The sequence below is a fragment of the Hoplias malabaricus genome, chromosome 4, assembly GCF_029633855.1.
Source record: "Hoplias malabaricus isolate fHopMal1 chromosome 4, fHopMal1.hap1, whole genome shotgun sequence".
Lineage (NCBI taxonomy): Eukaryota > Metazoa > Chordata > Actinopteri > Characiformes > Erythrinidae > Hoplias > Hoplias malabaricus.
In genome coordinates, this window is record NC_089803.1 from 44498610 (window position 1) to 44525292 (window position 26683).

The following is a 26683-nucleotide window of genomic DNA, read 5'->3' on the forward strand; positions in this document are numbered from 1 at the left end:
TTGTAATTGGAATTGTTTAGTTACGATCTGTGTTTACTTTCATGCTTGGAACACTCTACTGAATTTGGTGCCAGTTCCAGCTTATGTAATCTAAGGTCAGTATTATGGAGCAGGAATAAAGCAATATCCTCGTCTAAAAATGCTAGATGCTTTTTCTCTGCTGTGAGCAGTAATAGAAAAAGCCTAGTGTACCGGACAGAGACACTTTATTTTTCTATAGCCCTTTATAGATTAGACCAATTTTGAGCACAGAAAACAGACTGGAGAGCTAACAATTAAACATTTAAATAAAATCATGAACGTCGCCTTTAACTGAGTAATAGTATATATATATATATATATATAGGCATAACTGAGCAATTTTACAGAGGCCTTATTAACTAATATTATGAACGGTTTATACTCAGCAGTGAGGGAAATGTGACTCTTTATCATTTAAAGGAGCATGTGTCAAAAACAGCCATTCTGAACATAGCCATTTAGATCTGGTGAAAAGAGTGCTTGTGGCATTTTTTAAAAAAAATATGTCACAGATATGTGGTTTGTAGCTTGTAGAAAAATTGTATAATAAGAAAATAAGATCATTTCTAATTTTGTAAATGTAATAATCAAGTGTAATCAGGTGTTTCTTGCAGCCTTAGTTGAAATATATAAATATGTGAACTTAACTTTCAGGAGAACATTTTGTAGCCCTAGTTTTAAAGAACTCTAAAGCTGAAAAATGGGAAAGCTCTCACTGAAGATAGGGATAGAAAGAGGGTGGTAATTTTCTCTCTGGCTCTTCTTATCAAGTGCTTGGACCAAATGGACATTGACAGGTCATATGGGAAGAGATGTCCCACAGTGCTTAGTCTTGTTCAGCTCTCAGCATCCTGGGAACCCCTGCTTTAAAGCAAAACCTCATACAAACTACGCCAGCCGTTTCCAGCATTCTGTACTCAGAGTCTTTTGGTGGTTTTAGACTAAAAGGAAAATTCAAAACATTTGTAACACACTAACAAAAATACTCCTTATACATAGTGTTACAAAACTATGTAAACAAATGTAAAAAAAAAAATACAAAGCTGTGGGAATTGAGTCATGTGAAGTTTGTTGACTGTTCTAACACTCCTACTAAACCTGACAAAAACTGATGAGTTGAAGCTAATGTTCTAATATAGAATCCCCAAAGTGTGCAAGAATCCAGCTTTCCAGGTTTTCAACCTAGTAGTACAATAATAACAATTATAATAATATATTGATTGTCATTGATTATGTCTGACTTTGTGTCCACAGGCTTGGTTTGGAGAGAAGTTTGAGTCTCCACTGCAAAGCCCTCGCAGCCCCTTGACCCTGCGACATGGCCCTGGCCTGGCAGACGTCTTCCAGTATGACCAGTGGCTTACTGTACGGCATGAAGCTACACTGCTACCCATGCAGGAGGACCTTGCCATCTGGCTCACTGGAATGCTTGGTAAATTTCAACCTCACTGCAATTTTCTTATATTACTATACTTTCAGACAGTTTTTTTAAATGCAGTGTCTAAAATTCTGGAGAACTATTTTTCATCCTCAAATTTTGTTTTATTCATTTCAACATTCATATGTCCATACACACTTGAATTGCCTCCAGATGCTGTCTCTGCCTTGGTCCAGCCAGCAAAGTAGACAGAGAAACCCTGAACCATTTTAGACCAAGACCCTTATACCGAGCTAGGGCTGTGTACAAACACTGGAGTATTTTCCAGCTTTGGATTACATACATCACCTTTAAATGCAGTCCCCAGTTTTACCAGAAACAAAAACACATTACACGGAACATTTTAAATTCTATTTTATCACAGCAAAATCAATGCAGGGGAATATCCGCATTTAGACTGATGAATCAAGACTACTGAATTATTCAAGTCTAGATACTGCCAAGTTAAGAACCTAGTTGGGATTGACAATGTCATTAGTAGCTACTATTATGAATAAAATCTTCTCATTGTGAATTATCTTTCAGTGTTTTTATCAATGTCTATGCTGCTATTCAGGCTTGAACACGTGTAGTGATATATGGTAAAAATTTGCTTGTGTATAAAGTAATTTTAGAATACAGTACACAGCTAATATATCTCTTAAATAACCTAATACTGTAGTGTGGGAACTACACACATCACGCTAAACAATAGGCAAGCAGATCAGATCAGAGCTATCATGGGTAATGTGAGAAAAGTTGAAAATAATAGAGGGAGGTCCTATTTCTGATAATCTCGTTTGCGTGCCTCTCAGCTAATATGCCATACTTTATCAAGGTTAAAACAACCTGTTGCAACTCGATCCCACTGAATGTGAACAGACTTCTGGTTGGAGAATTAGGTCAGATCACATTCTCTCCTGTATTCCTTTTAGTGGATGCTATCACATGAGGTTAATTTCCCTGGCATGAGTCCTAGGATGTAAGGCTCACCTAATTCTACATTGTAATGCTGACTTTTATCCAGTAAAAGCATAAGGCAGGTGATGAAGAAACTGGTGATAAGCAGAACAGCTTATTTGTGAGGTGAAGGGTAAAAAACTGCTGTAAGTATTTAGATTATTGTCGCTCTTTACTTGTAACTTTTTGGAAATGTAATAAAATAGTGATTATGATGTTGATGTGCACTGTTCAGTTTTCTTTAGGAATGTGCATGTCATCAAACTTTTCCTGACTGTTTAGTTTGTCAGGAGCTTGCAAGAGTTAATAGCAAGTTTTTATAGTACCTGAATTTCATATGTGACATTTTCATCTGGTAGTTTGAGGACTGGAGATTATGTCTCATTGCCATACAAGCAGGCCTCAAAACCCAAAAATCGGAATATATAAAGCCAAGACATAACCCAAACATTTAAAGCTGTCATTTAGTATGTTTAAATAAACAGGGCGATCTTAGGAAATAGATCACTGAAGGCAGCAGTATTGATTGAAGTAAGTGTTGTTTTAGTGATAAAGAAAAATATTTGGCCACACTTATAAGACACGCTGTCCAGGATGCGGCGAGATACCATTTTACAATGTAGAACAGCCCCCACCCCCATATTAAATTCCACATAGGATTCCTAGATGAGTTGATTAGCCTGTACTCTACTAGGTTATTTTTGCCACTGGCTAAATTCTGATAAAGTCAGGGTCTGGAAATCTGATTCATGCTCTGATTCATGCCTCACACACACCACACATGTTCTACCTCTCACATCTCATCGCTCTCACTGGCCCTTATTCATTATAGTTATTTTATGGTCAAATTTTATGATATATTGTCAACATTTTTAACTATCGAAAAAATACATTCTTTATGTTGTATACAAGCTGTAAAAATATCTGTATGATTTTTATAATAGCAATAATAAGAAAAAATAAAGCAAAATGTAATAAAGAGTTGTGTAGCTATTCCTTATGTTTAATGACACATTACATTGCTTTTATTTTGTATACTGATACTGTTCCATATATAAATCTACTAGGGCAATTAAATCCACTTAATCTACTACAATAATGCATTGTTTTAATATTTTGTTAAAATAAAACAAAAACCCACCATTCTGCCATCTTAGGCACATCTAAGAAGTTTTGTTTATTTTACACTTTCCACTTATAATTTTAACACTAAGTTTAGTCAGTAGGGGGAACCTTAAACTATGCCTACGATCACAGTAATTTCGCTTACGACCTTCTGAAATTTTTCTTTCTTTGGCTCACTACTGAAACATCTCCATGAAGTACGTTTTTTTCCATGTAAATTTTATGTAAATGAGGCCCTGGCGCTTGATTTCTTGCACTGAAGCTAATTCATTACTCAAATCTCCACTTGTTTGTATATCGTACAACTCGTTACATGAATCCCACTGAGACAGAGTGTGTGTTCCCTCTGAGGACCCTCAACCCCAGATGGCTAACAAGGGAACAAATCTTGCGATGATAAGGCTGATGCTTAGACTTCTTTGATGAATAAACTAATAAATTGTCTCCTCCCCATTTTCCCTCCTTAGGAGAGGATGTAAGAGCTGAACACTTCATGGATGAGCTGGACAATGGGGTAAAGCTATGTCGGCTTGTAGGAATTTTACAAAGCAAAATTCCCCCAGACTGTCTCTCAGACAAGAAACAGGTTAGTTAAAAGCAGAATGATGAGGCTTGAATGTGGAAAGGATACATATCCTATTACTGTATTTATTTTTCTTTTTAATTACTGTTCTCTTTTATTTGACTACAGTTTCCTATGAAGAAAGTGACATTTAAAAAAGTGGCTTCTCCAGGGTCATTTTTTGCACGTGACAACACAGCAAACTTCCTGTCTTGGTGCCGTCAGATTGGAGTAGATGAGACATACATGTTTGAATCAGAGGGCTTGGGTAAGAGATACTTGAAGACTTATGGATAATAAAAAAAATTGCCAACAAAGAGGGGACAAATGGGAGAGTGGAAATGTTTATGTACATAATTGGCTTTTTGCCCAGTTATCTTCTGAGAGTTTTTATTTTTGCCAGTTCCCCCTCGATGACTGGATTCCTGCCCTATTGCACAACTCTGAAACGCATGCTTCTTCTGAGACATGTGAACTGCTACTCATAATACAGCTAAACACCCCGAACAACCATAACATGAGCGCCTCATTGTTTCTACAGTCATTTTCCATTCTCCCAGCCCCATTAACCCTACAGGAGGACTTTGTTGTTCTGCAGGTACAGAATGTAGTCCAGCAGTGGTGCCGTGTTAGTGTGTGTTTTGTTGTTATGAGTGGATCAGACACAGCAGTGCTACTGGATTTTTTAGCAGTGTGTCTACCGATGGACTACAGTTTGTAATTGTAGAACAACAAAGTGCTCCTCTCTGGTCATTTGAGTTGAGAGAATGGACAGTGGGAGTACAAACTAGGAGGTTTTCACGTGTGAGTGAGAGCCCTGTGTCCGAAAGCGGAAATGGACAAGATGCTTACTATTTTACATTCTCTGCTTTGGCTACCTATTTTGGCTATTCACTTCTAAATATTTAGAGTATTTTTGCTGTTCTAGAGCCCCCTAATAAATACAGGATGTTGTTTAATGAGTGTTGATGTCAAACCTAATAGTGTGAGTGACTGATATATAAAGTAGACATGGCCATTACCGTTTGTTTAGAAATAACCCACATATGTACTGTTGCTGTTTGTACCTTGGATTCCCCTTCTTAGCACACTTTTAGTCTAATCTACCGCTGTTTGTGACCCTGTAAGATGGGGCTGTGAACCCATTTCCGCTCTAAAACTAATTCCATTATAGGCTTTTACAAATTATTCTACAACGGTACACATTTTCTTCCCTGTTCATTTACAAAAATGTCAAAAAATCATGGGAAAAAAGACCCTTTTTCCAGATTTCCAGATGATTCTCTCTCCAGTGTGAATGATGAAATAAGACACATCTGGAATATCAATCAGTTGCATAATTATGCAGGTATAATCCAAAACCAACAGAAGAAAGGTTCTTTTTTCCTGTTAAGAATTCCTCACATTCAGTTAGGTTTCACTTAGATTGACTCAGGATTCTGTATGCTATGGTTTTTAATTTCTGGCATCATTTACTACTGGTCAGTACCTGTGAGGTGTTTTGATGTTTTAACTGACTTAAGTACTACATATACAAGTGCATCTCAAAAAATTAAAATAGCACCAAAATTGATTTATTTCAGTAATTAAAATTATGTATAAGACCAATTAAAAAAATTATTTTTAATACAGAAATGTTGGCCTACTGAAAATATGTACAGTATATTCACTCAATACTTGGTCTGGGCTCCTTTTGCAGAAATTACCGCATCAGTGCCGGCGTGACATGGAGATGATCCGCCTGTGGCACTGCTTAGGTGTTGCTTTGATAGTGGCCTTCAGCTTATCTGCGTTGTTGCGTCTGGTGTCTCTCATCTTCCTCTTGATAATACCCCAAAGATACTCTATGGGGTTTAGATCAGGCGAGTCTGCTCTAAAATGTCTTGGTAGACAGCTGCACTGACTTTGGACTTAATATAACACAGTAGATCAACACCAGCAGATGACTTGGCTCCCCAAACCATCACTGATTGTGGAGACTCGACACTATACTCAAACAGCTTGGATTGTGTGCCTCTCCACTCTTCCTCCTACTCGGGCACCTTGATTTCCAAATGAAATGCAAAATTAACTTTCATCTGAAAACAAGACTTTGGACACCAAGCAAGAGTCCAGGCCTTTTTTCTCCTTGGCCCAGGTAAGACACTTCTGGTGTTGTCTCTGGGTCATGAGTGGCTTGACACAAGGAATGTGACAGTTGTGGCCCATGTCCTGGACATGTCTGTGTGTGGTGGCTCCAGAAGCACTGACTCCAGCAGCAGTCCACACCTTGTGAATCTCCCCCAAATTTTGAATGGCCTTTTTTTAACAATCCTTTCAAGGCTGAGGTTATCCCTGTTGCTTGTGCACCGTTTTCTACCACACTTCATCCTTCCACTCAACTTCCCATTAATATGCTTGGATACAGGAGGAGGGTGTCAGTGACTGCTTTCTGGACATCTCTCAAATCAACAGTCTTCCCCATGATTGTGTAGCCTACTGAACCAGACTAAGGAGCCATTTTAAAGGCTTAGGAAACCAGGTGTTTTTTGTTGATTTTTCTAATTTTCTGAGATAATGTCTTTTGGGTTTTCATTGGCTGTAAGCCATAATCATCAACATTTAAAAGAAATAAACTCTTGAAATAGATCACTTTGTTTGTAATGAATCTAGATGAGTTTCACTTTTTGAATGAATGACTGATATAAACTTTCTGATGATATTTTAATTTAAATGTAATGTTATACACAGATAATTCTATTACAGTTGAATATCACTGACCAAAAAAATTCAAATATTAAAGTATTAATTTATGATTAGTATTGGTTTCTCTAAGTATTGAAATGAATTAAATCTTTAAGACACCAATATTACTGCATTATAAATTGGAAATATTAATGAATCATTTATTGCATATATGTGAAAAACATATAAAGGAAATAATTATATATATATATATATATATATATATATATATATATATAATAATTATTATTATTATTATTATTATTTTTAATTATTTATTATTTTTAAACAATGCCCAGTGCCTAATCTACACTGGTTCTGGCTCAGATACAAGTATTGGCCCATTTTCTTTTCTTTCTTTCTTTCTTTCTTTCTCTCTTTCTTTCTCTCTCTCTCTCTCTCTCTCTCTCTCTCTCTTCTTTTACAAGTTAATGGCATGAAGATATGTTTATTTTGAAGCTTATCCGACTGGAACTCCAGAGAGCCAGCACTAAAACCAAAGTAAAAGTCATATTTTAGTATATAATTATGTAAAATGATGTAGAAAAAGGATGTCCTATGCTATATTTGTGGAACTCCTTCAGAAATAAAGGTTTAATATAAGAAAAATGGGAGTGTAAGATTTGGCAGGGTCATTATAGGGTTGGAAATCTAGAAACATTGGAAGGGCTTTTGTTTTGATGGAAGCAAGTTATGTACAGTTAGTTAGTGTGGCCTGAACTGGTTAAAATGTAAATGCATATTTAAAGTCAGACAGATGATTTAATACTTCTGGCAGAATAACAATCACTGCAGGACACACGCCTTCCAGGACCACAATTGAATGCCTCTGTTCTAGCAGTATCTAGAACTCCACCCACATTAATACAGATTATGATTACTGAGGTATTATCTCAAGCCTGTACAGAGATACAAGAACACCGCTGAGCTTTGGTTGTTAGTGAGGGCTATGGTAATTAAATAAGTTGTTTATGTGATATCTTTTTATGTACTATGCATATTGACATCAAAGATGCTGGATATGCATATGCCAGTCAGTACAATTTGGGAGAATAAATCACAGCTATTAAACAGTCTATTATACCAGTTCAATTTGCCTAATGATATCCCACACAATACATTTTTGAAATTTAGATGGGGGGATGTTATTGATCACTGCTATAATTTACAACTGGCTGCTTTTAGTGGTTTAAATCCTCTACAGTTCAACATGAACATATTTTACATAAATCCTAACTGACCTGCTTGCTCTTGTCAGCAGGTTAGACCCTGGACAACATGTCCAGTTAATCACAAACCTCTATCCATTGCCTTTCTTGTCTGAGTAGCCCTGCAATAGATGTGTGTCTCACACTGAGCTCATTATATTGATCTAATGGAAGTAGTAATCGGTTCAAATGGGCAAGGTACATAAGGCTAAGCCCTTGCTCATTTGTGTAAGAGATGGTTACCAACTAAGCCTCCACATGTCCCTAGTACAGTTAAAGCACAGTTCTTAATGACATTGTGGCACATTGTTTATTATTAATTAACCTGAGTATTAAATGGGGTCCAAAACTATGTTGCTGTATTTTAAACAGGCTTCTCTTCTCTGTCAGACTGCAATTATGGATTATGGACTGTAGGTGTCTTGTCCCAGATAGCACGTGATCAAATACTCATTATGTGGATTAGCTAAGGCTGAAATCCATTTCAGATGGATATTAACCCCAGACACAGAACCTGTGTTTTGTAACCTAATGTAATGTAAACTGGGAAATATTTTTGAAAATAGTTTCTAAGTAATAAAAGATCAGTCATGAGATGAAGATATTTTTATGTTTATATATACAATGTAGCATAGTTTATGTAGCTATGTAATAGGTAGCCAAATGTAACTTGTTTATGTACAAGTACAAGACAACAAAATGCTGCAAGCATCAACCAGAATGCATTAACCAGAAAAAAAAATGTTTGTCCTTTCAGTTCTTCACAAGGACCCTCGACAGGTGTGTCTGTGTTTACTGGAGCTTGGACGTATCATCTCTAAGTAAGTCCAAAAAGCTTTAAATAAGTACCATGGTTTAGATGCAGGTAGTTTAAAATATTTGGTTTGGTGAAGCCTGTGGAAATGACCTGGAACTATAGGTCAGTGTTACTTTCATTATGTGATAACTCTTGTGAAACCCATTTTCTGACTGTAAACAAGCCACAACTTTCCTACAGAGTATTCCCTCAGAATTAAATAGGTGTTTTTTATTAAAATTATGAACATCACCTGTGATGCAAATTAAGCTATATTACCCCACTAGAGACTTACAGAATTAAAAATAAGAATAATATACCTGTTTTCAGAGGCAAAAATAGACCCAGATGTTCAACATCATGGACATATCAGGGGCAGCTCTGTTATTTTGCAGTATGTATAAAGGAGGATGTAAAGTCAGTGAATATTTTGAAGCAACCTATGGAGACATAAGTCTATACTGTTACTTGTTCAGTGCATTTGCACATTCATTTGAGGATCTGGAGCACTTAGCAACCCACAAACTGTGAAATGGGTCACCCCAGCTAGTTTTTGTGGTTTGCTTAAGTCAGTAAACATGGGATGATTTGTACTGTGTTTTGATGCTTGTATTTTGAACAAAGCATGTCACAGATGTTTCATTGAGCCACAGGGAGCTGTTTAACTTGTGGAAAAACAGTATAAACTGTCCCCTTCTTTAAAAACAAGTTGAGGAGTAAAATGGATTAAGAGTGTCTTCATACAAATATTTGTTTGTTCATGGTACAATTCTGTGTTGATTTGATATTAGGTATGGCATTGAACCCCCCGTGCTGGTGAAATTGGAGAAGGAGATTGAACTGGAGGAATCCATGCTAATGACCAGTGACCCTGCACCTCCAGTCAAAACCTTCACTGTGTGTTGTCAGCATGGAGGAATCTACCCTACAGTGAGTTCTCCTGTCCCATTGGAGCATGCCACCTAAACCTGTTCTGTCAGAAGACTGGAGAATGTCTCCATATTGTTAACTCTCCATCATGTATACTTAACACAATTTATGTTCATATAATTTAAGACAGGGCGGCACGGTGGTGCAGTAGGTAGTGTCGCAGTCACACAGCTCCAGGGGCCTGGAGGTTGTGGGTTTGAGTCCCGCTCTGGGTGACTGTCTGTGAGGAGTTGATGTGTTCTCCCCGTGTGTGTGTGGGTTTCATCCGGATGCTCCAGGTTTCCTCCCACAGTCCAGAAACACGTTGGTAGGTGGATTGGCGACTCAAAAAAATGTGTGTGCGTGTGTGTTGCCCTGTGAAGGACTGGCGCCCCTCCAGGGTGTGATCTCGCCTTGCGCCCAATGATTCCAGGTAGGCTCTGGACCCACTGCGACCCTGATCTGGATAAGGGTTACAGATAGAATAAATGAATGAATGAATGAATGAATGAATGATTAATTTAAGACACTGATGAGGGGAGGTGCCTACCTGACGACACCTGTGAAGAGCTAGTGAGCTAGTGGGTGGTTTGTGTACTCATGTGATGAGCTCAATGATTAACCTTAGATGTTAAGGGTAGCTGGTTGCTGATCGGATCATAAACAGCCACAGCAATATTAGGGTGGATGTAGGATTGGAACAGTAGAAATTGTGTGGCTGCCGGTAGGAAGAGAGTGTGGTGGGCCCTATATGAAGTTCTAATGGATTAGCATGGGACATTTTACATCTTATCTTGTGTATGATTATAAGAATAATAAAAAGTAACTTTTGGAAATCTTTCATGTTGCAACACAGCAATGAAACAGCAAGAGACCTGGCACACAATTTTTTTGTGCTTGGTCCATTTAAGCTTGTCATATTTGTACTTACTGAGGCCTATCTTAATTTTACAGCAGCATTATGACCCAGTTATTGCATAGCTAAACTGATTTAGTTTGTTTTCATTTCTTGGATAAATAATCCCTCTTTTTTTAAACCGAAACCCCATGTGATGTAGTTTGGTCTTGTGAATGAGAAATACAATGAAAACATTGAGAAACTCTCAGATGCAAACTTAAAAAAGAAAACCACAAAAGATAATATTGCAAATAAAAAAGGTAAAAATAAACAGTACATTGTACATTAGGTACAGCTAGATATTGTATCGAAATGTTGACTCTTTCTGAATGAAAATTTGAGAGCAGTGGGATGGCAGCACAGATGTCTCAGATTAGCACAATTCCCTATGCCCACGAACCCTTAGATCTGCACCTTTTTATCTGAATGGCATATGATGGTGTAAAAAAAATCTAAAAACAAAGCTGATGACTATAATTTGTTTTCCAAAGCTTGGGGGATTTAAATGAAAATTCTCCATGCCCTAAAATACATTTAACAATTCTAAAAAATTTAACACAAAATATATTGTCAGCAAATGTAGATGTTTTATTTTCAATCCCTCCTCATCTAATGCTATGTATAATTGGATCATTAAATGTACCGTTGCCAGAGGTTCTATGACTGTCGTGAGATGAGGCTTGTAATTTTAACAGTCTTGTCTTGTTCCACCCTTTAGATGAAAAAAAAAAATTAAGTTTTCATTTGTAGGTTGTGAAGTTAATGGAGTATAAAAAATATTATCCAGTATATAACTTTATCTCCACATTTTTGCATGGTATAGTTTTAAGCAATAGAAGGACTTTGGGGGAATTACAGCCAGTGGAAAAATAAACAGTTTTATTATTTTAATGTCATGAAGTGTGTCTTTTATAAGTGTGTGAGTTTTATAATTCCCACGAGGTTACTGGGGATGACACTAAGTATTACAGATACAAGCCATCTTCCAGTTAATATAGCAATTATCTTATTATCAGTGTTAAACTTATTTGTAGGATTGGATTTGTAAATGTAGTGGTTTTTAAACAAGACCAGCCAAGCCTTCAACAATGGGAATGTAGCATACAAAATTCTCTGATTAATTTAGCCAAGTTTGAGCTATATTCTAACTTTCTTTATGGCCCACGTAAAATATATACTTTATGTACATGTTTGTCCATCATGTGGACAGACACTGGGGTTTTTAAGGTAAATTTTATTTAATAGTTGGGAGAGCAAGAAGATGGTGAGGTCAGATCCTCTGAATTTTTGAAAATCACCTTTTAATGCACAGAAAATGACTGGTGTTAATATCAGCGAGACTCAGATTAGTTAATATATGTGGAAAGTTAAATCCTGAACATTTTAAAGGACAAACACTGGCATCCTGCAACACTGCTCTTTTCATTAATTCATTTTCTGTAACTTCCTGTTCAGGAATGCGGAGAGTTCAGAGCATAGCCAGAGTCAACAGTGTGCCATTCCATCACAGACTCACTTGGTCACCACCTGCTCACTCACTCATACACACTACAACAACTTTGGACACTTTGAACAGCCAATCCACCTACCGGCATATGTTTCTGGACTGTGGAAGGAAACTAGATCATCCACAGGAAATCCACTCAGACAAAGGGAGGAGTAGATCAAAACAGACTTCTTAAAAATATAAATAAAAAAAAACAATATTCTAGCCAATAGAAAGCATTTGACTTCTCAATGGGGTTTAGGTCTGGCAAGTTGGCTGGCCAGTCAAGCACTGTGATGGCATGGACATCAAACCAGGCTTTGGTGCTTCCGGCGGTATGGGCAGGGGCCAGGACCTGCTGTAAGATGAAATCTGCATCTCCATACAGGTCCTCAGCAGAAGGAATAATGAAGTCCTTTAAAACATTCTGGTAGACTGTTGCGGTGACCTTGGCTTTAAGAAAGCGGAGTTTACCAACACCTGCACCAGACATTGCAATTCAAACCATGACTGACTGTGGATATTTCACACTGGACTTCAAGCAGTTTGGGTTCTCTTCCTCACCTGTCTTCCTCCAAACCCTTGATCTTGATTCCCGAATAAAAGGCACACTACTTTAATAGGAAAAGAGGACATTGGATCTCTGGCCAACAGTCCAGCCCTTCTTCTCCTTTGCCCAGATGAGACTCTTCCTACGTTGGTTCAGAAGTGGCTTGACCCGAGGAACCCTGACAGTTGTAGCCCATCTCCTGGATGCCTCTGAATGTGATGGTTTTTGAAGCTGTGACTTCTGCCTCGTTCCACTCTTTCTGGATTTCTGCCAGATTCTTTAATCTTCCCTTTTTGATAATCTGCTGAAGCCCACGGTCATCTCTTTTTCTGGTGCATCTTCTCCTGCCACATTTTGTCCTTCCACTAGGCTTTCCATTGATATGCTTGGAAACAGCACTATGTGAACAGCCAGCCTCCTTAGCTATGAACTTTTATGGCTTACCCATCCTATGGAGGGTATCAATGATGGTCTTCTGGCCAGTTGTTATGTCTGCAGTCTTCCCCATGTTGAACCAAACTGAAGCAATTTAATGATTTCTCCACAATTCTAATGTTTTGAAATCCTGTTTTGTGGGTTTTATGAGCTGGAAGCCTAAATTATGTGAAAATAAACAAATAAATACTTGAAATCGTTTAAATTGTGGGCCCTGAATTTATAATCTATGAAAGTTTAACTTCTTGAATGGAATTATGGAAATTAATCAATTTTTCCATGATATTCTAATTTTTTGGAATATATATATATATATATATATATATATATATATAATATATATATATATATCATTTCATTATGCATTGTCTTAAATTTTTTTTTAAATATTTTTATACAGGACGAGTCTGACCTGGATGACCCTCCCTGTAACTGCTCACAGAAGTTTTCTATTGAGTATCTGGCAGAAGGAAGATACAGACTGGGGGATAAGATCCTCTTTATTAGGGTGAGTCTTTTTATTAGTCTATTGTGTCTATTTTCTCTTTTGGTTAGAGAGATGCACATTGATGGAAATCAACACCCATCCCTAACATCCCTTTACCTCATCCCCTTTTGTTTTATGACTGCCCTGTTTTTACATACTCCATTATTGTGTGGCTTTAAGTGGTGTGGGAGTGAATAAAAATCCTATAATAAGGTTTTGATGTTGTCTTTTTATTACTGTCTCCATGATATACATAAACACTTTTTACTAATGTCTTTTGGGAAATACGATAAATAGCTTACCTAATGCTGTTTTTACCCTGGGAAAATAATTAAATATCAATATATAATGTGATATAAAATGCTTCAATAATTTTAATATGACTTCTTAAACACATTTCCGATATTTCGATATGCATAATTTACATTGTCACTGACTGATGTTCATTACAGTGCGCTACCATCAGTTGCCATCATGGGAACAGATGTACACTTTGGCAAGTGTGAAATAAAAACAAAAAATGTATATAAGCGACTCAAAGGTGTCTGTCGGTGTGAGTGGGTGGGTGGGTGTGTATGTGTTTGTGTGTGTCGCCCACCTCCAAGGTGTGTTTCTACCTTCTACCTTATGTTGTTGTTTACATGTCACGAATACGTTAATGAGTGTGTGTCAATTTGGTTATGCTTAGAACTTAACTGTATTAAGCACTTAGAGGTCTAGGACCCTATTTTGGCACAAGTATGAATGTATCTTTTCTTGGAACATTGCTGTGTAGATCTCATTCACAACAATTATTCTAATCCAGCGAAGCCTATCTATTTAAGCTCATTTGTTTAAGTGCATTTGCTTAATTTGTCTGAACATGCTTACACACAATGTTAACTAACTACTCAACACGTGTTTTGAGTGTGCATGGGTGATGGGCTGGCTCACATTTTTTTCAGTTCCAATTCGATTCCAATACAGATTCGGATATGAGAGCTTTTTTTTTTTTAACTTAAATATTATTCAAAATATACTTGTCTGTTGTTTTGTTGTTGTTTTTTTTTTGTCCCAAATCATCTTCCCCCACACCAACAGCGTATTTGATATAGGGCGATTATGGCCCTAAAATAATATCACAATATTTCAGGGTATTTTTGCAATAACGATATTCTTGGTGATATGAACACAACATTTAAAAAATACTACTACTACTAAATAATACTAGGAACACACTACTGCAACAAAATAAATGTTATTAATGAGTAATAAATTTTATTAACAATGCTAATAAATGATATTAACAAAATTAATGTCATATTTAAACACTAAACAGAATTTTGATAATGTAATGCTGAATTGACTACTCTCTCCTTTCTGTCCCACAGATGCTACATGGAAAGCATGTGATGGTGCGTGTGGGTGGGGGTTGGGACACACTGAAGGGTTTCTTACTGAAGTATGACCCTGGTCGTGTGCTACAGTTTACCACTCTGGAGCAGAAGATTCTGGCCTATCAGAAGGGCACATCCGTCCCAAGCTCCTCCCTCATCACTCATGTCACCCAGCCACCTCTCATGGACCCTCTATCTGCTGTTAACCTTCTCCCCTCCTCCTCTGCTGCTTCCTCCACTTCTTCTTCTTCTTCTTCTTCTTCTTCTACTTCTTCCTCCTCATCCTCTTCCCTCAGCAATTACAAACCTGGAAATCCTGCCTCTGGCTCTGCCACACCACGAGGCTGTGCACAGTCCCCTATTTGTACCCCTACACTGCCTAGAAAAGCAGCAGCAGCTCTTAAAAAGACGCTTCATATGCCGACCGCATCTCCCAAGTCCTCCCCCCTCTCCTCTCCCACTGCAAAAAGAAGCCCTGTGCCCCAGTCTTTAACAGCAGTCTCTTGTGGACCATCTCAGAGAGCTCCTCTTCCCCCCTCCAGACTAAAGGTGCGACCATGTGAAAATCCTTCACAGCCTCGCAGTCCTGTCTGCCCAGAGCCCACCGGCAAACAACCCAAACCCTCCTCTACGCCATGCCCTTCTGTCCCTCAGAAAGCTCCTCAGAAAGATGGGCGCCTACCTCCTGCCCCTTCACGCTCACGGCTGGCTCAGAGACGACCCCTGTCGCCTGCAGCACGCCACCAGACGGACAACAGAAATACACTGACTGTCTCACCTCGACCAGCAGGCATGACAAAAACCCCCAGCGAACACAAAATGTCACCAGCGCTGGTCAACACTAAAACCCTGATCAGTTCCAAAGCACAGGTCAACTCTAAAGCACAAAGCTCTACGCCCTCATCCAGAGCACCCACACCCTCCTGCAGATCCCCTCATATCTCCAGGAGCAAAGCGGACACAGGGAAGACTGGAGTAGGAATAGGAGCTCCACGCATCGCAACATCTGTATTGAACCCCAGCACCAAATCAGTTCAATCCACAAATACTGAGGACAAGAAACCTCAAAGCAACAATAACGTCCTACTTAAAAAGAACCCTGCTCTGAGTAAAATGGCAAAACCAGGCCCCAGAACTGCAAAGCAGAAACAAGCCCCTCAGCCTGCAGCTTCCAAAACCACAGAGGAGCCCTACTTTGAGATGAACAGTAAGAAGAAACTTAAGGGCTAAAGGTGCTGAGAGTGTTTTTTCTTCTTCCTTCAGTGGGTTTGTTTTCAAATCCTGTGGAAGATTATGGTTTTGACTTGGTGTAGCACTTTTGCTGTTAGGAACAGGAACAAAGCTTCAGTCTCATGCAATGTATGCAGTATGCTTGTAAAATATTGATTTACCAAACAGTCTGTTTGAATTGTACCTGTCTTTTTTTTTTTTTTTTTTTTTTAAATAATTTATTTGTGTTTTTATTTGTGCCATATGAAAAGGGTCAGGGGATAATGTGTCTTTTTATTATAAACATAAACACTAAACAGCCATCTCCTCCCCTGACTGTCCTCTAAAGAACAGCAGAGAGGGGCCTGTATCTTGTTACTCTGTGGGGTTGTTTTTATTTTTTTTGGCAAGCCAGTGTACATTTAAGTAACAATCTCATTGGTGAAGTTAAATTTATACTGTAGGTATTGATTTATGTAGAGTCCGCATTACACTGCTAACATCTTTATAACTGCTTCAGTAAGACAATTAATAATCATTGTATTTTGCTTAATTTATTAATAATAAGAACAGAAATGAATATAGTATTGTCTCATTCTTTTTTTTTTTAATCCATTATTATGCAATAATCATATATGAAACGTGGTTACTTACAGAGTGCATTCAGAGCGACTAACAGATTAACTGTATGATTTACGTAAGCACTATTAATATTCTGTCTCAGCTTGCTAAGTGGCAAATCCCTTTAATGTACAGGACCTGTCTTTGTTTTTCTCTTATGCTGCTATTTTATCCAAAGGCAGATTTTGCCTGGACGTAAAAAGGCAAGGAGCATTCTAGAACCAGAAACATGCATGCTTTATCGGTTTAGTGATGACGTTCAGCATAATTAGTGTTTCTGTGCCTTAACTGTATGAATTAGTAGTTGTTATATTATTTTATTGAAATAGTAAATCCATGTTCTTTATTAACTGAGAGATTTTTGTCATGGTGAGATCTCATTTGATCGAGTGCAGGTTTTGTGGTTAGAAAGCTAGCTGACCATGAAGATAGGACCTACCTCTAGATGCGCACAAAAATTACATTTACTACTGATTGTCCTTTTTGTAATCAACTTTTCTGAGCAATATCAGTATCACAATTATGGTTTTTATTTTCAGTTTTTTTTTTATTTGCAGCTTATGCCAAACTTAAAATCTGTGTTGTTTTTTAAAACTGGCCCTTTATATGGTATTGTGTTGTTGACTATCAAGTTATGAGAAGTAGTTTGATTTATTTTTTTTTTAACAGCACTTTACAAGAATTTGTCTAAATGTAGTCTGTGTCTTCTGAAGTCTTTGTGTTGTGTCAAATAAAACTGTCTGTTTTATTATCTTGATTAAATCATTGGCATTTCCTCCCATTATACCAAAGTAATTTTTTTTGTAATCAATATACAGTGATTATAGTTAAATTTAAATTGCCGTTCAATGTCACATCATGAAATTAATATTCAACTCAGCACCATGTCTTTGTAAGTTGACTGTAATCACAATCAGCCATAGCCTTAAATCCACCTCCTTGTTTCTACCCTTTGAGTCAATTTTGTCAGCTCCACTTCCCATAAAGGTGCACTTTAGTTATACTAAAAAAAACTGATTTATCTGTTGCACTGCACACTTTATTTGTCCCCTGGCACCCTGTGGTAAAGACCACCACAGAACAGGGTTTTTGACTATTTTTAGTGCTGCAATGACGCTGTTGTGGTGGGCATGTGCTGATAGAAGTGAAACAGGCACAGCAGTGCTGTAACAATTACCCTAAACGATATTGTTTGAATGTTTGCTAAAAAAATTATGAGGGGGATACCACATGGGACTGCATGAATGCTACAGTGTTAAATGAAGACAAGGTAGCTGAAATGAGACCTTTTATCTAGTATAATGTTTACTAATTATCTTACTCATAATATTACAACATTAATAACAAGCAAAAAAAATGTATATATTCATATAACATAAACATACAAAAACATATACAAAACCAACTAACCAATTAAACAAACCAAAAGAAAAAACCCATAAACAAATAACTCATCAAAACACAGTCCTTTTATCCTATAGGAGCATGGGCTTAGGTTTGGGTAGATCCTTAATGGAAAAGGAGATAATTAGTCCCACCAATTGAAATGCAGTCCAGAAAGGATAGGGAGCAGGTGGAAGATATAGACTTGAAGGAACTTGAGTACGGCAAAACCTCCAAGCAGTTTCTCAAATCCCAGCCATCCGCACATTAAGAACCTCCTTAATGAGCCTGAAACTTAAAGTTTCTCACAAGGAGGTCTTCCAAGCAGAGAGTACATGTGCCTGTAGGTCAACTCTCTCCTACTCTTACTTGGCTTCCCCTATTTATACCCCTAGACATGTTAACCTCCCTCCTGCCCCCTAGAGGATAGGAGGAGGTATACCATAGTTGGTTACATACCAGGTTGGTTACATACCCCTCCCCCCAAGAGTCGACCCGGCCTGACCATATTACCGCTTGAGGTGTTCTATATGGACGGTGTCGACCTGTTTGGGATTATTAAGGTAAGTTACATGGTAGTTTACTGGATTGAGTTGTTTTACGATTTTGGCTGGACCTTTCCATTTTTCTGCTAGTTTGGCTGAAAACCCAGAACTGGCTCGAGATAAAGGATGGGACCTCACCCAGACCAGATCATCCTCACTGAACTCCTCTTTCTTACGGCGACGGTTGTAATATTTGGCCTGTTTATTCTGAGCTCGTTCCATGTTCGCTCGTACTTGCTGAAACAGTTTTTGTTGCCTTTGGATGACTTTGTAGGCAGCCTGTTCAGGGTCAGGTGGCTGACTCAAAAGTCTTTCCAATGGTCCCTTGAGCTTCCTCCCTAATGCCACCTCAGCTGGAGTGAACCCAGTGCTCTCCTGCCATGCAGTATTAATAGCAAACCGAAACTCAGGGAGCCACTGGTCCCATCGTCGGTGCTTATCCCATACAAAGGATGCGAGCATGGTTTTGAGGGTCTGATTGACTCGCTCAGTCAGGTTGGTTTGGGGGTGATAGGCTGTGGTGAGTTTCTGCACTACACCCCATTGCTGACAGGTGGTATGGAGCAGGTGGGAGGTGAATTGAGCTCCTCGATCGGACACCAGATAGGCAGGTGTACCCCACCGGGTGAAGATCTCATCACTCAAGATTCGGGCGATTTGGGGTGCCTTAGCAACTCGGTTAGGGAACTACTCAACCCATTTGCTACAGTAGTCCACCACAACCAAGAGGTGTTCATTCTGCCGTAGGCTCTTGGGTAGAGGGCCCATGAGATCTACACCCAACATATATCCCGGCTCGACGACAGGAGTGGACTGTAACAATCCGCTAAGCTTGGAGATGCGTGGTTTGTACTTTTGGCAAATCTCGCAACCACAACAATAGGCCCATAACTCCTTCCGAATGGAAGGCCAATATGCTACCTCTAATAGCCGTAGAAGTGTCTTTAGTTGCCCCAAATGTCCACCCAATGGGTTGTCATGGGTGTATTGAAGAAAAGCTCTCCTGAACTTGTTTGGGACCACCACTTGCCAGGTTTGACCCTGATGTTGCTTGGGCACCTCCCTGAATAAAACACCATTCTTAAATACAAAACGGATCCGGTCTTGCCTCCCCTGTGGGTTTTTTGCCTTGTCTCGTAGTGGCTGGAGAGAATCATCTGTTTCTTGTTCCCTAGTGAGGTCTGTCCAATCTACTGGCAAGTCTTCCACCACTGCTCCAGCTACCTGGTAAGTGGCTACCATCCCCTCCACCTGACCAGTGTGGATGCGAGAGAGGGTATCTGGTACCATGTTGCACCTTCCTGTCACGCCTTCGTCCTGTCAGTCTGTTGTCCCCGCCATGTGCTTTATTCGCACATGGCTATGTTTTGTTTATATCCTTGTCTCCGCCCTCGTCCCGCCTCCTCGTCCGTGTCATGTGTCAGCCCGTCCTCGTTATCTGTCCAGGTGTGTCTCGTTTGTGTCTGTATTTAAGCCCTCTTGTGTCACGTCCTGTTTGTCGTACATTTCTCATTTCTCTTTTCTCATGTCTAGTCGGTCGTGTTTTCGAGTCTGTCCGTCTGTCTCTACAGTTTCTCCGTGTCTGTTTCCCTAGTCGTTGTTTCGTGTCGTAGTTTCTTTTCCTCTCTCGTTCCTTCGTTTACTCTTTAGTCTGTCAGTCCCGTTTGCCCTGTTTAGCTTCCCTTGTTTAATTTAGCCTGCCTTGTTTCCCTGTATGTTTTCGTGCTTTGTTTGGTTACCTCCCTTTATTAAAGAACTGTGTTTTAGCGAGTGCGTCCGCCCTCCTTATATCCGCCCCTCGTTCCTGACAGAATGTACGACCCAAAAGAGGACGCAGCTTGCACAGACTTTTCTTTCGAAGAGACGTTCGGGAGAGTCCAGGAGGCGCTAACGGTAAGGGTGGGGGATCAACCTGCTGCCCTGCCGTCCTTTATGGGAGTTCCCTCTGAGTTTGAGGGAACTTCAAACGTTGAGGGTTTCCTGCTGCAGTGCCAATTGTACTTTAATTACCTGACTGTTCCAGCGCCACATGAATTTATTCAGGTAATGTTCATGAGATCCCTTCTTAAAGGGATAGCACTGCAGTGGGCTGATCGCGTGCTGAGAGAAAGAACCCTGCAGATTACAGTAGAGACCTTTAGCGAATTATTGAGAGCCAGGTTTTCCCGATCGGCTCTCGAGGTCAGCTCCGCAGGACCCTCTGCTCCCGAGGACTGTCCCCTCAAGTCCGGGGAAATTTTTGGGGGGGGGTTACGGGTTGGTACTGTTAGCCTTCAGCCTCAGGACGACGGAGGAGAGGCTAACAGTGGCGCACCTCTAGGGGACCTCGAGAGTGCGCCCGTTAAACCCCCTAAGCCCTTTAAAGCCCCAGCGCGAGCCCGGCGAGCAGCAGAGGCTCCCCTCTTCGTGGACGCGGCACAGCCAGCCGCTCCCCTCAGCGTGGACGCGGCACAGCCAGCCGCTCCCCTCAGCGTGGACGCGGCGCAGCCAGCCGCTCCCCTCAGCGTGAAAGCGGCGCAGCCAGCCGCTCCTGTCTTCGTAAGCGCGACACCCGCCTCTCCTGCCTCCGTGGACGACGTCGCTGCAGGTTCCCCTGCCTCCGAGGACGACGTCGCAGGTTCCCCTGCCTCCGAGGAGGACGTCGCAGGTTCCCCTGCCTCCGAGGAGGACGTCGCAGGTTCCCCTGCCTCCGAGGAGGACGTCGCAGGTTCCCCTGCCCCCGTGGACGTTGCTGCGGGGCTTCCTGTGTCGGTGATGGCGGCACCCGCCGCTCCAGTGTCCGTGATGGCGGCACCCGCCGCTCCAGTGTCCGTGATGGCGGCACCCGCCGCTCCAGTCTCCGTGATGGCGGCACCCGCCGCTCCAGTCTCCGTGATGGCGGCACCCGCCGCTCCAGTCTCCGTGATGGCGGCACCCGCCGCTCCAGTCCCCGTGATGGCGGCACCCGCCGCTCCAGTCCCCGTGATGGCGGCGCCCGCCGCTCCAGTGCCCGTGATGGCGGCGCCCGCCGCTCCAGTGCCCGTGATGGCGGCGCCTGCCGCTCCTGTCCCCGTGACTACGGCGGCGCCTGCCGCTCCTGTCCCCGTGACTACGGCGGCGCCTGCCGCTCCTGTCCCCGTGACTACGGCGGCGCCTGCCGCTCCTGTCCCCGTGACTACGGCGGCGCCTGCCGCTCCTGTCCCCGTGACTGTGGCTACGGCCTCTCCTGTCCCCATGACTGTGGCTACGGCCTCCCCTGTCCATGTCCGTAGGTCGGCCCGAAGGACTTCAGGGCCGATCCCCAGAACTGTGCCCAGGCTGGTTCCTCAGACTGCCCCACAGACATTAGCCAGTCCTGGGCACCCCCCTGTTATTTTGGTTCCCTTGTCTGTCCCTGTCATGGTTCCCGTTTCTGTCCTTGTCCCAGTACCCGTGTCAGCCTTTGTCTCTGTCCCTGTACCTGTTACTGTATTCATGTCTGTCCCCGTAAACGTCTTGGTCCCTGTTCCCCTACCAAGTCCAGTCCAGTCTCCTGTCCTGCCTCATGTCCAGTCCCCTGTTAGTCCTGTCCAGTCCCCGTTTCAACCCTCTGTCTTGTCTCATGTCCAGTCCCCTGTCAGCCCTGTCCAGTCTATGTTTCAACCCCTGGTTCAGTCCCCTGTTAGTCATGTCCAGTCTTCGTATCCGTCCAATGTCCAGTCACCCGTCTTGTCTCCGGTCCAGTCTCTGTTTCAAATCCCTGTCCAGTCTCAAGTCCCGTCTCCGGTCCAGTCTCTGTTTCAACCCTCTGTCTTGTCTCCTGTCCAGTCCCCTGTTAGTCCTGTCCAGTCCCCGTTTCAACCCTCTGTCTTGTCTCCTGTCCAGTCCCCTGTTAGTCCTGTCCAGTCCCCGTTTCAACCCTCTGTCTTGTCTCACGTCCAGTTCCCGTATCCGTCCAATGTCCAGTCTCCAGTCCCGTCTCCGTTCCAGTCTAGTGTCATGTCACCTGTCCTGTCTTCTGTCCAGTCACGTACCCCTGTCCAGTCTAACGTTCCTATCCTGTCCAGTGTCTTGTCACCAGTCTCTGCTCCCGTCCAGTCCCAGCACCAAGTCATGTCACCTGTCCTGTCTTCTGTCCAGTCACGTACCCCTGTCCAGTCTAACGTTCCTATCCTGTCCAGTGTCTTGTCACCAGTCTCTGCTCCTGTCCAGTCCCAGCACCAAGTCATGTCACCTGTCCTGTCTTCTGTCCAGTCACGTACCCCTGTCCAGTCTAACATTCCTATCCTGTCCAGTGTCTTGTCACCAGTCTCTGCTCCCGTCCAGTCCCAGCACCAAGTCCTGTCACCTGTCCCGTCTTCTGTCCAGTCCCTGTTTCCATCCAGTGTCATGTCCAATGTCAAAAACCCTGTCAAGTCCCATGTGTCCACTCCTGTCCTGTCCAGTCCGTTCTCGTCTCTTGCTGCCCCCCTTTGTCAGTCTCCTGTCATGTCCCATGTCCCGTCTCGTATATTCGGTCCTGTCGTGTCCCCAGCTCCTGTGTCTGTTCCCGTCCTGTCCTGAGTCCTGTCACCCGTTGGTTTGTTGTCCTGTCTTGTTTTCCGTGCCCTCTCCAGTGCCAGCTCCTGGGGGGTTTAGGAGTACGCGCCCGGGAGTTGCGCGTTCTTGGGGGGGGCATCTGTCACGCCTTCGTCCTGTCAGTCTGTTGTCCCCGCCATGTGCTTTATTCGCACATGGCTATGTTTTGTTTATATCCTTGTCTCCGCCCTCGTCCCGCCTCCTCGTCCGTGTCATGTGTCAGCCCGTCCTCGTTATCTGTCCAGGTGTGTCTCGTTTGTGTCTGTATTTAAGCCCTCTTGTGTCACGTCCTGTTTGTCGTACATTTCTCATTTCTCTTTTCTCATGTTTAGTCGGTCGTGTTTTCGAGTCTGTCCGTCTGTCTCTACAGTTTCTCCGTGTCTGTTTCCCTAGTCGTTGTTTCGTGTCGTAGTTTCTTTTCCTCTCTCGTTCCTTCGTTTACTCTTTAGTCTGTCAGTCCCGTTTGCCCTGTTTAGCTTCCCTTGTTTAATTTAGCCTGCCTTGTTTCCCTGTATGTTTTCGTGCTTTGTTTGGTTACCTCCCTTTATTAAAGAACTGTGTTTTAGCGAGTGCGTCCGCCCTCCTTATATCCGCCCCTCGTTCCTGACACTTCCTTTTCAGTAGCGAACAGTAAAGTCAAAACCTTGCAGACGTATGGCCCACCGGGTCAATCTTGATGATGGTTTAGGGTGGTTAAAAACCCAAGTGAGTGCGGCATGGTCGGTGATCACTTGGAAGTGTCGTCCCTCTAGGTACACCCTCCATTTTTCAACGGCCCACACCACTGCCAGGCATTCCTTCTCTGCAGTGGAGTAATGTCTTTCAGCCCCTCGCAGGAGTCTTGAGGCATAAGCAATGACATGCTCTTGCTCATCTATGTCTTGAGAGAGTACAGCACCAAGTACCTCCTCACTTGCATCCGTCTGAATTTGGAAGGATTTACTGAAGTCTGGGGAGATCAAGACTGGGGCAGTGATCAAGGCTTGCTTGATGTCCTCAAAAGCTCTTGAGCATTCTTCCATCCATATCCAGGTAACATTCTTCTTCTTCAGGGCATTGAGGGCGGCCGCTCTTTCAGCGAAACATGGAATGAACCGGTGGTACCACCCTGCCATCCCCAAAAACCTCTGCACCTCTTTGACAGTTTGAGGTTGGGGAAAATCCTTCACTGCCTCCACCTTGCTGGGTTCTGTACTTATGCCCTCCTTAGAGATCATGTGACCAAGAAAAGTGAGGGAGGTTTGCAGGAGGTTGCACTTCTTCAGGTTTAATGTCAGACCTGCTTGATGGAGACGCTCCAACACTTCTCGAAGATGGTGAAAATGTGCCTTGGTCGAAGAGGAATAGACTACAATATCGTCTATGTAGACAAAACACGTTTTTTCCCCTTCAGGTCTCTTAGAACGATCTCCATCAGGCGTTGAAATGTTGCTGCTGCATTTTTTAGACCAAAGGGAAGAACCAAGAATTCATACAACCCTTCGCATGTGACAAACGCAGATTTCTGGATACTGTCCCTCTCCAGGTTGACCTGCCAGTACCCACTCTTAAGGTCAAGGGTGCTGAAAATGGTTGATCCATGAAGGGACTCCAAAATCTCCAGTACCTGAGACATCGGATAGCCATCAAGGTGGGTTTTGATGTTCAGTCGCCGGTAGTCCACACAGAATCTCGTGCCTCCATCCTTCTTGGGCACAAGGACCACCGGAGCAGCCCATGGGGAAGTGGATGGTCGGATTATGCCTTTTCTTATCATATCTTCTATTTCTCCTTTAATTATCTGTTGTTTCTCCATCGATACTCTGTAAGGCCTTTGGCGGACAGGGAGTTCATCAGTGGTGGTGATACGGTGAAGAACCTCTGACATTCGCCCTAGTTTGGTGGAGCATACTGATGGCCATTGGTGTAACAATTTTTCTAGTTGTTGCTTGAGATCTTCGGAAACGTCAGCCTTCGCTACTAGACTTTCTACTTGCCGTTGTAACTTGGCATCAGGGGCTTCTTTAATGGGCTCAGCGATGTAGAGGTGCCCGCTGGCTATACGTGGTGGTGACATCTGGCTGTCCATGTCTGCCCTGTAGAATCTGGTTGGGAAACCCCCTGGCAAGCAGTACATGGTGTCTTGAAAATTGATGTTGAGGCCGAATGAGTGGAGAAAATCTAAGCCAGCAATAAGTGGAAATGCCAAATCCCCATAACCCATAATGTAAAATGGGTGGTGCTTGCAGTGGGTATGCAACTGACAATCTAATTCTACTAGACCTTTGGCAGCTCTGGCCTGACCATCAGCAAGGAGAAAATTTTTCCCAGTACAAGGTCTCCAAACCTCCTTCTTCTCTTTCAGTACTTCCCACAGAGACTCTTGCATCATAGAATATGTGCTGCCAGTGTCCACTACAGCGGAGAACTCTCAACCTTTGATGAAGAGTGGTAGTGTCAGCATCCCAATGGGAGGTGGAGCAGGTTGGAATACACTCACGTGAGCAGGGTCCGGAGCTGAGCCTTTTCGGCTGGTCTTAGAAGCCTGAAGTCTACTCCCTGCAGTGTCCTGCTGGACCTGATTTCAGTAACTCTTTGCAGCAGACAGGTCCCTCTCCACCAGTGTTCCAATTCTCACTAGATCATCCACCGTCTTGACTGTCCCTCTCAGTAGTGGTGGAGAGGGACCTGTCTGCTGCAAGCCCCTGATGTCCCTCTCAGTAGGCTTGCAAGCCTAGGGTTACAGTTCCTCAGAATAGCCTGGAGTAGGTCCCTCTCAGTCATGTCCTCCCTCCATTTTAAGCATAGAGCTCGGTACTGGAAAGCAAAGTCTCTGATACTCTCATGGGGTCCTTGTCTCCGGTCCCTCAACCGACGCTCCGCCTCTGCTTGATAGTCCTCGGACAAGAATGAGCGAAGAAAGATCGTTTTGAATTGGGTCCAGGTTTTGACCGCCTTCTTTTCTGCCTTCCACCAGTCTTTAGCTGTACCTGATAGAACAGAAGTGAGGGCTGCTAGTATCTCTAGGTCATTCAGGGGTTGGACAGCGAGGAACTCCTCACACTTCTCAATAAAAGCTAATGGGGCTTGCTCTTCATCGAGACCTCCATATCTTGGGAATTCCAGTTTGATGGGGGGGCTCAATGGTGTAGCAGTCAAACTGTCACAAGTGGAGCTTGGTTGGGCCTGTTGATCTCTTATAGTACGTACCCTGTTGTGAGTTGACAGGAAGGGAGTGGAGGTTACAGGCCGTAGAGTTTGAAACCTCTTCTCCAGTTGTTTGTCTCTTCTATTAAAACAGTCCAGCACTGTCTTTCCCAGTTCCATTACTTCAAGGTCTATCACTTCCTTGAGTTTCTCATTTAGTCTCTGCAGTAGGTATGTGAGTCTTTCTTCAATTATTCTGTCATTCTGTTCCAGCTCCTCTTTTACAGTCCTCAGTGCCTCTTTAAGTGT

The 26683-nt window shown here is 42.2% G+C and overlaps 1 protein-coding gene across 2 annotated transcripts in view; it reads left to right on the forward strand.

The window, feature by feature from the left end:
• gas2l3 (growth arrest-specific 2 like 3) overlaps positions 1 to 17491 on the forward strand; it is a 36288-nt gene extending 18797 nt beyond the window's left edge. For both annotated transcript variants that reach the window (XM_066668443.1, XM_066668444.1), the window contains 7 exons: positions 1276 to 1453; positions 3991 to 4109; positions 4215 to 4353; positions 8775 to 8838; positions 9605 to 9743; positions 13492 to 13599; positions 14949 to 17491. In XM_066668443.1, the coding sequence (XP_066524540.1) occupies positions 1276 to 1453; positions 3991 to 4109; positions 4215 to 4353; positions 8775 to 8838; positions 9605 to 9743; positions 13492 to 13599; positions 14949 to 16184 (1983 nt within the window). In that variant the 3' untranslated portion in view covers positions 16185 to 17491. The remainder of the gene's footprint in view (positions 1 to 1275; positions 1454 to 3990; positions 4110 to 4214; positions 4354 to 8774; positions 8839 to 9604; positions 9744 to 13491; positions 13600 to 14948) is intronic.
• The last annotated feature ends 9192 nt before the right edge of the window (positions 17492 to 26683 follow it).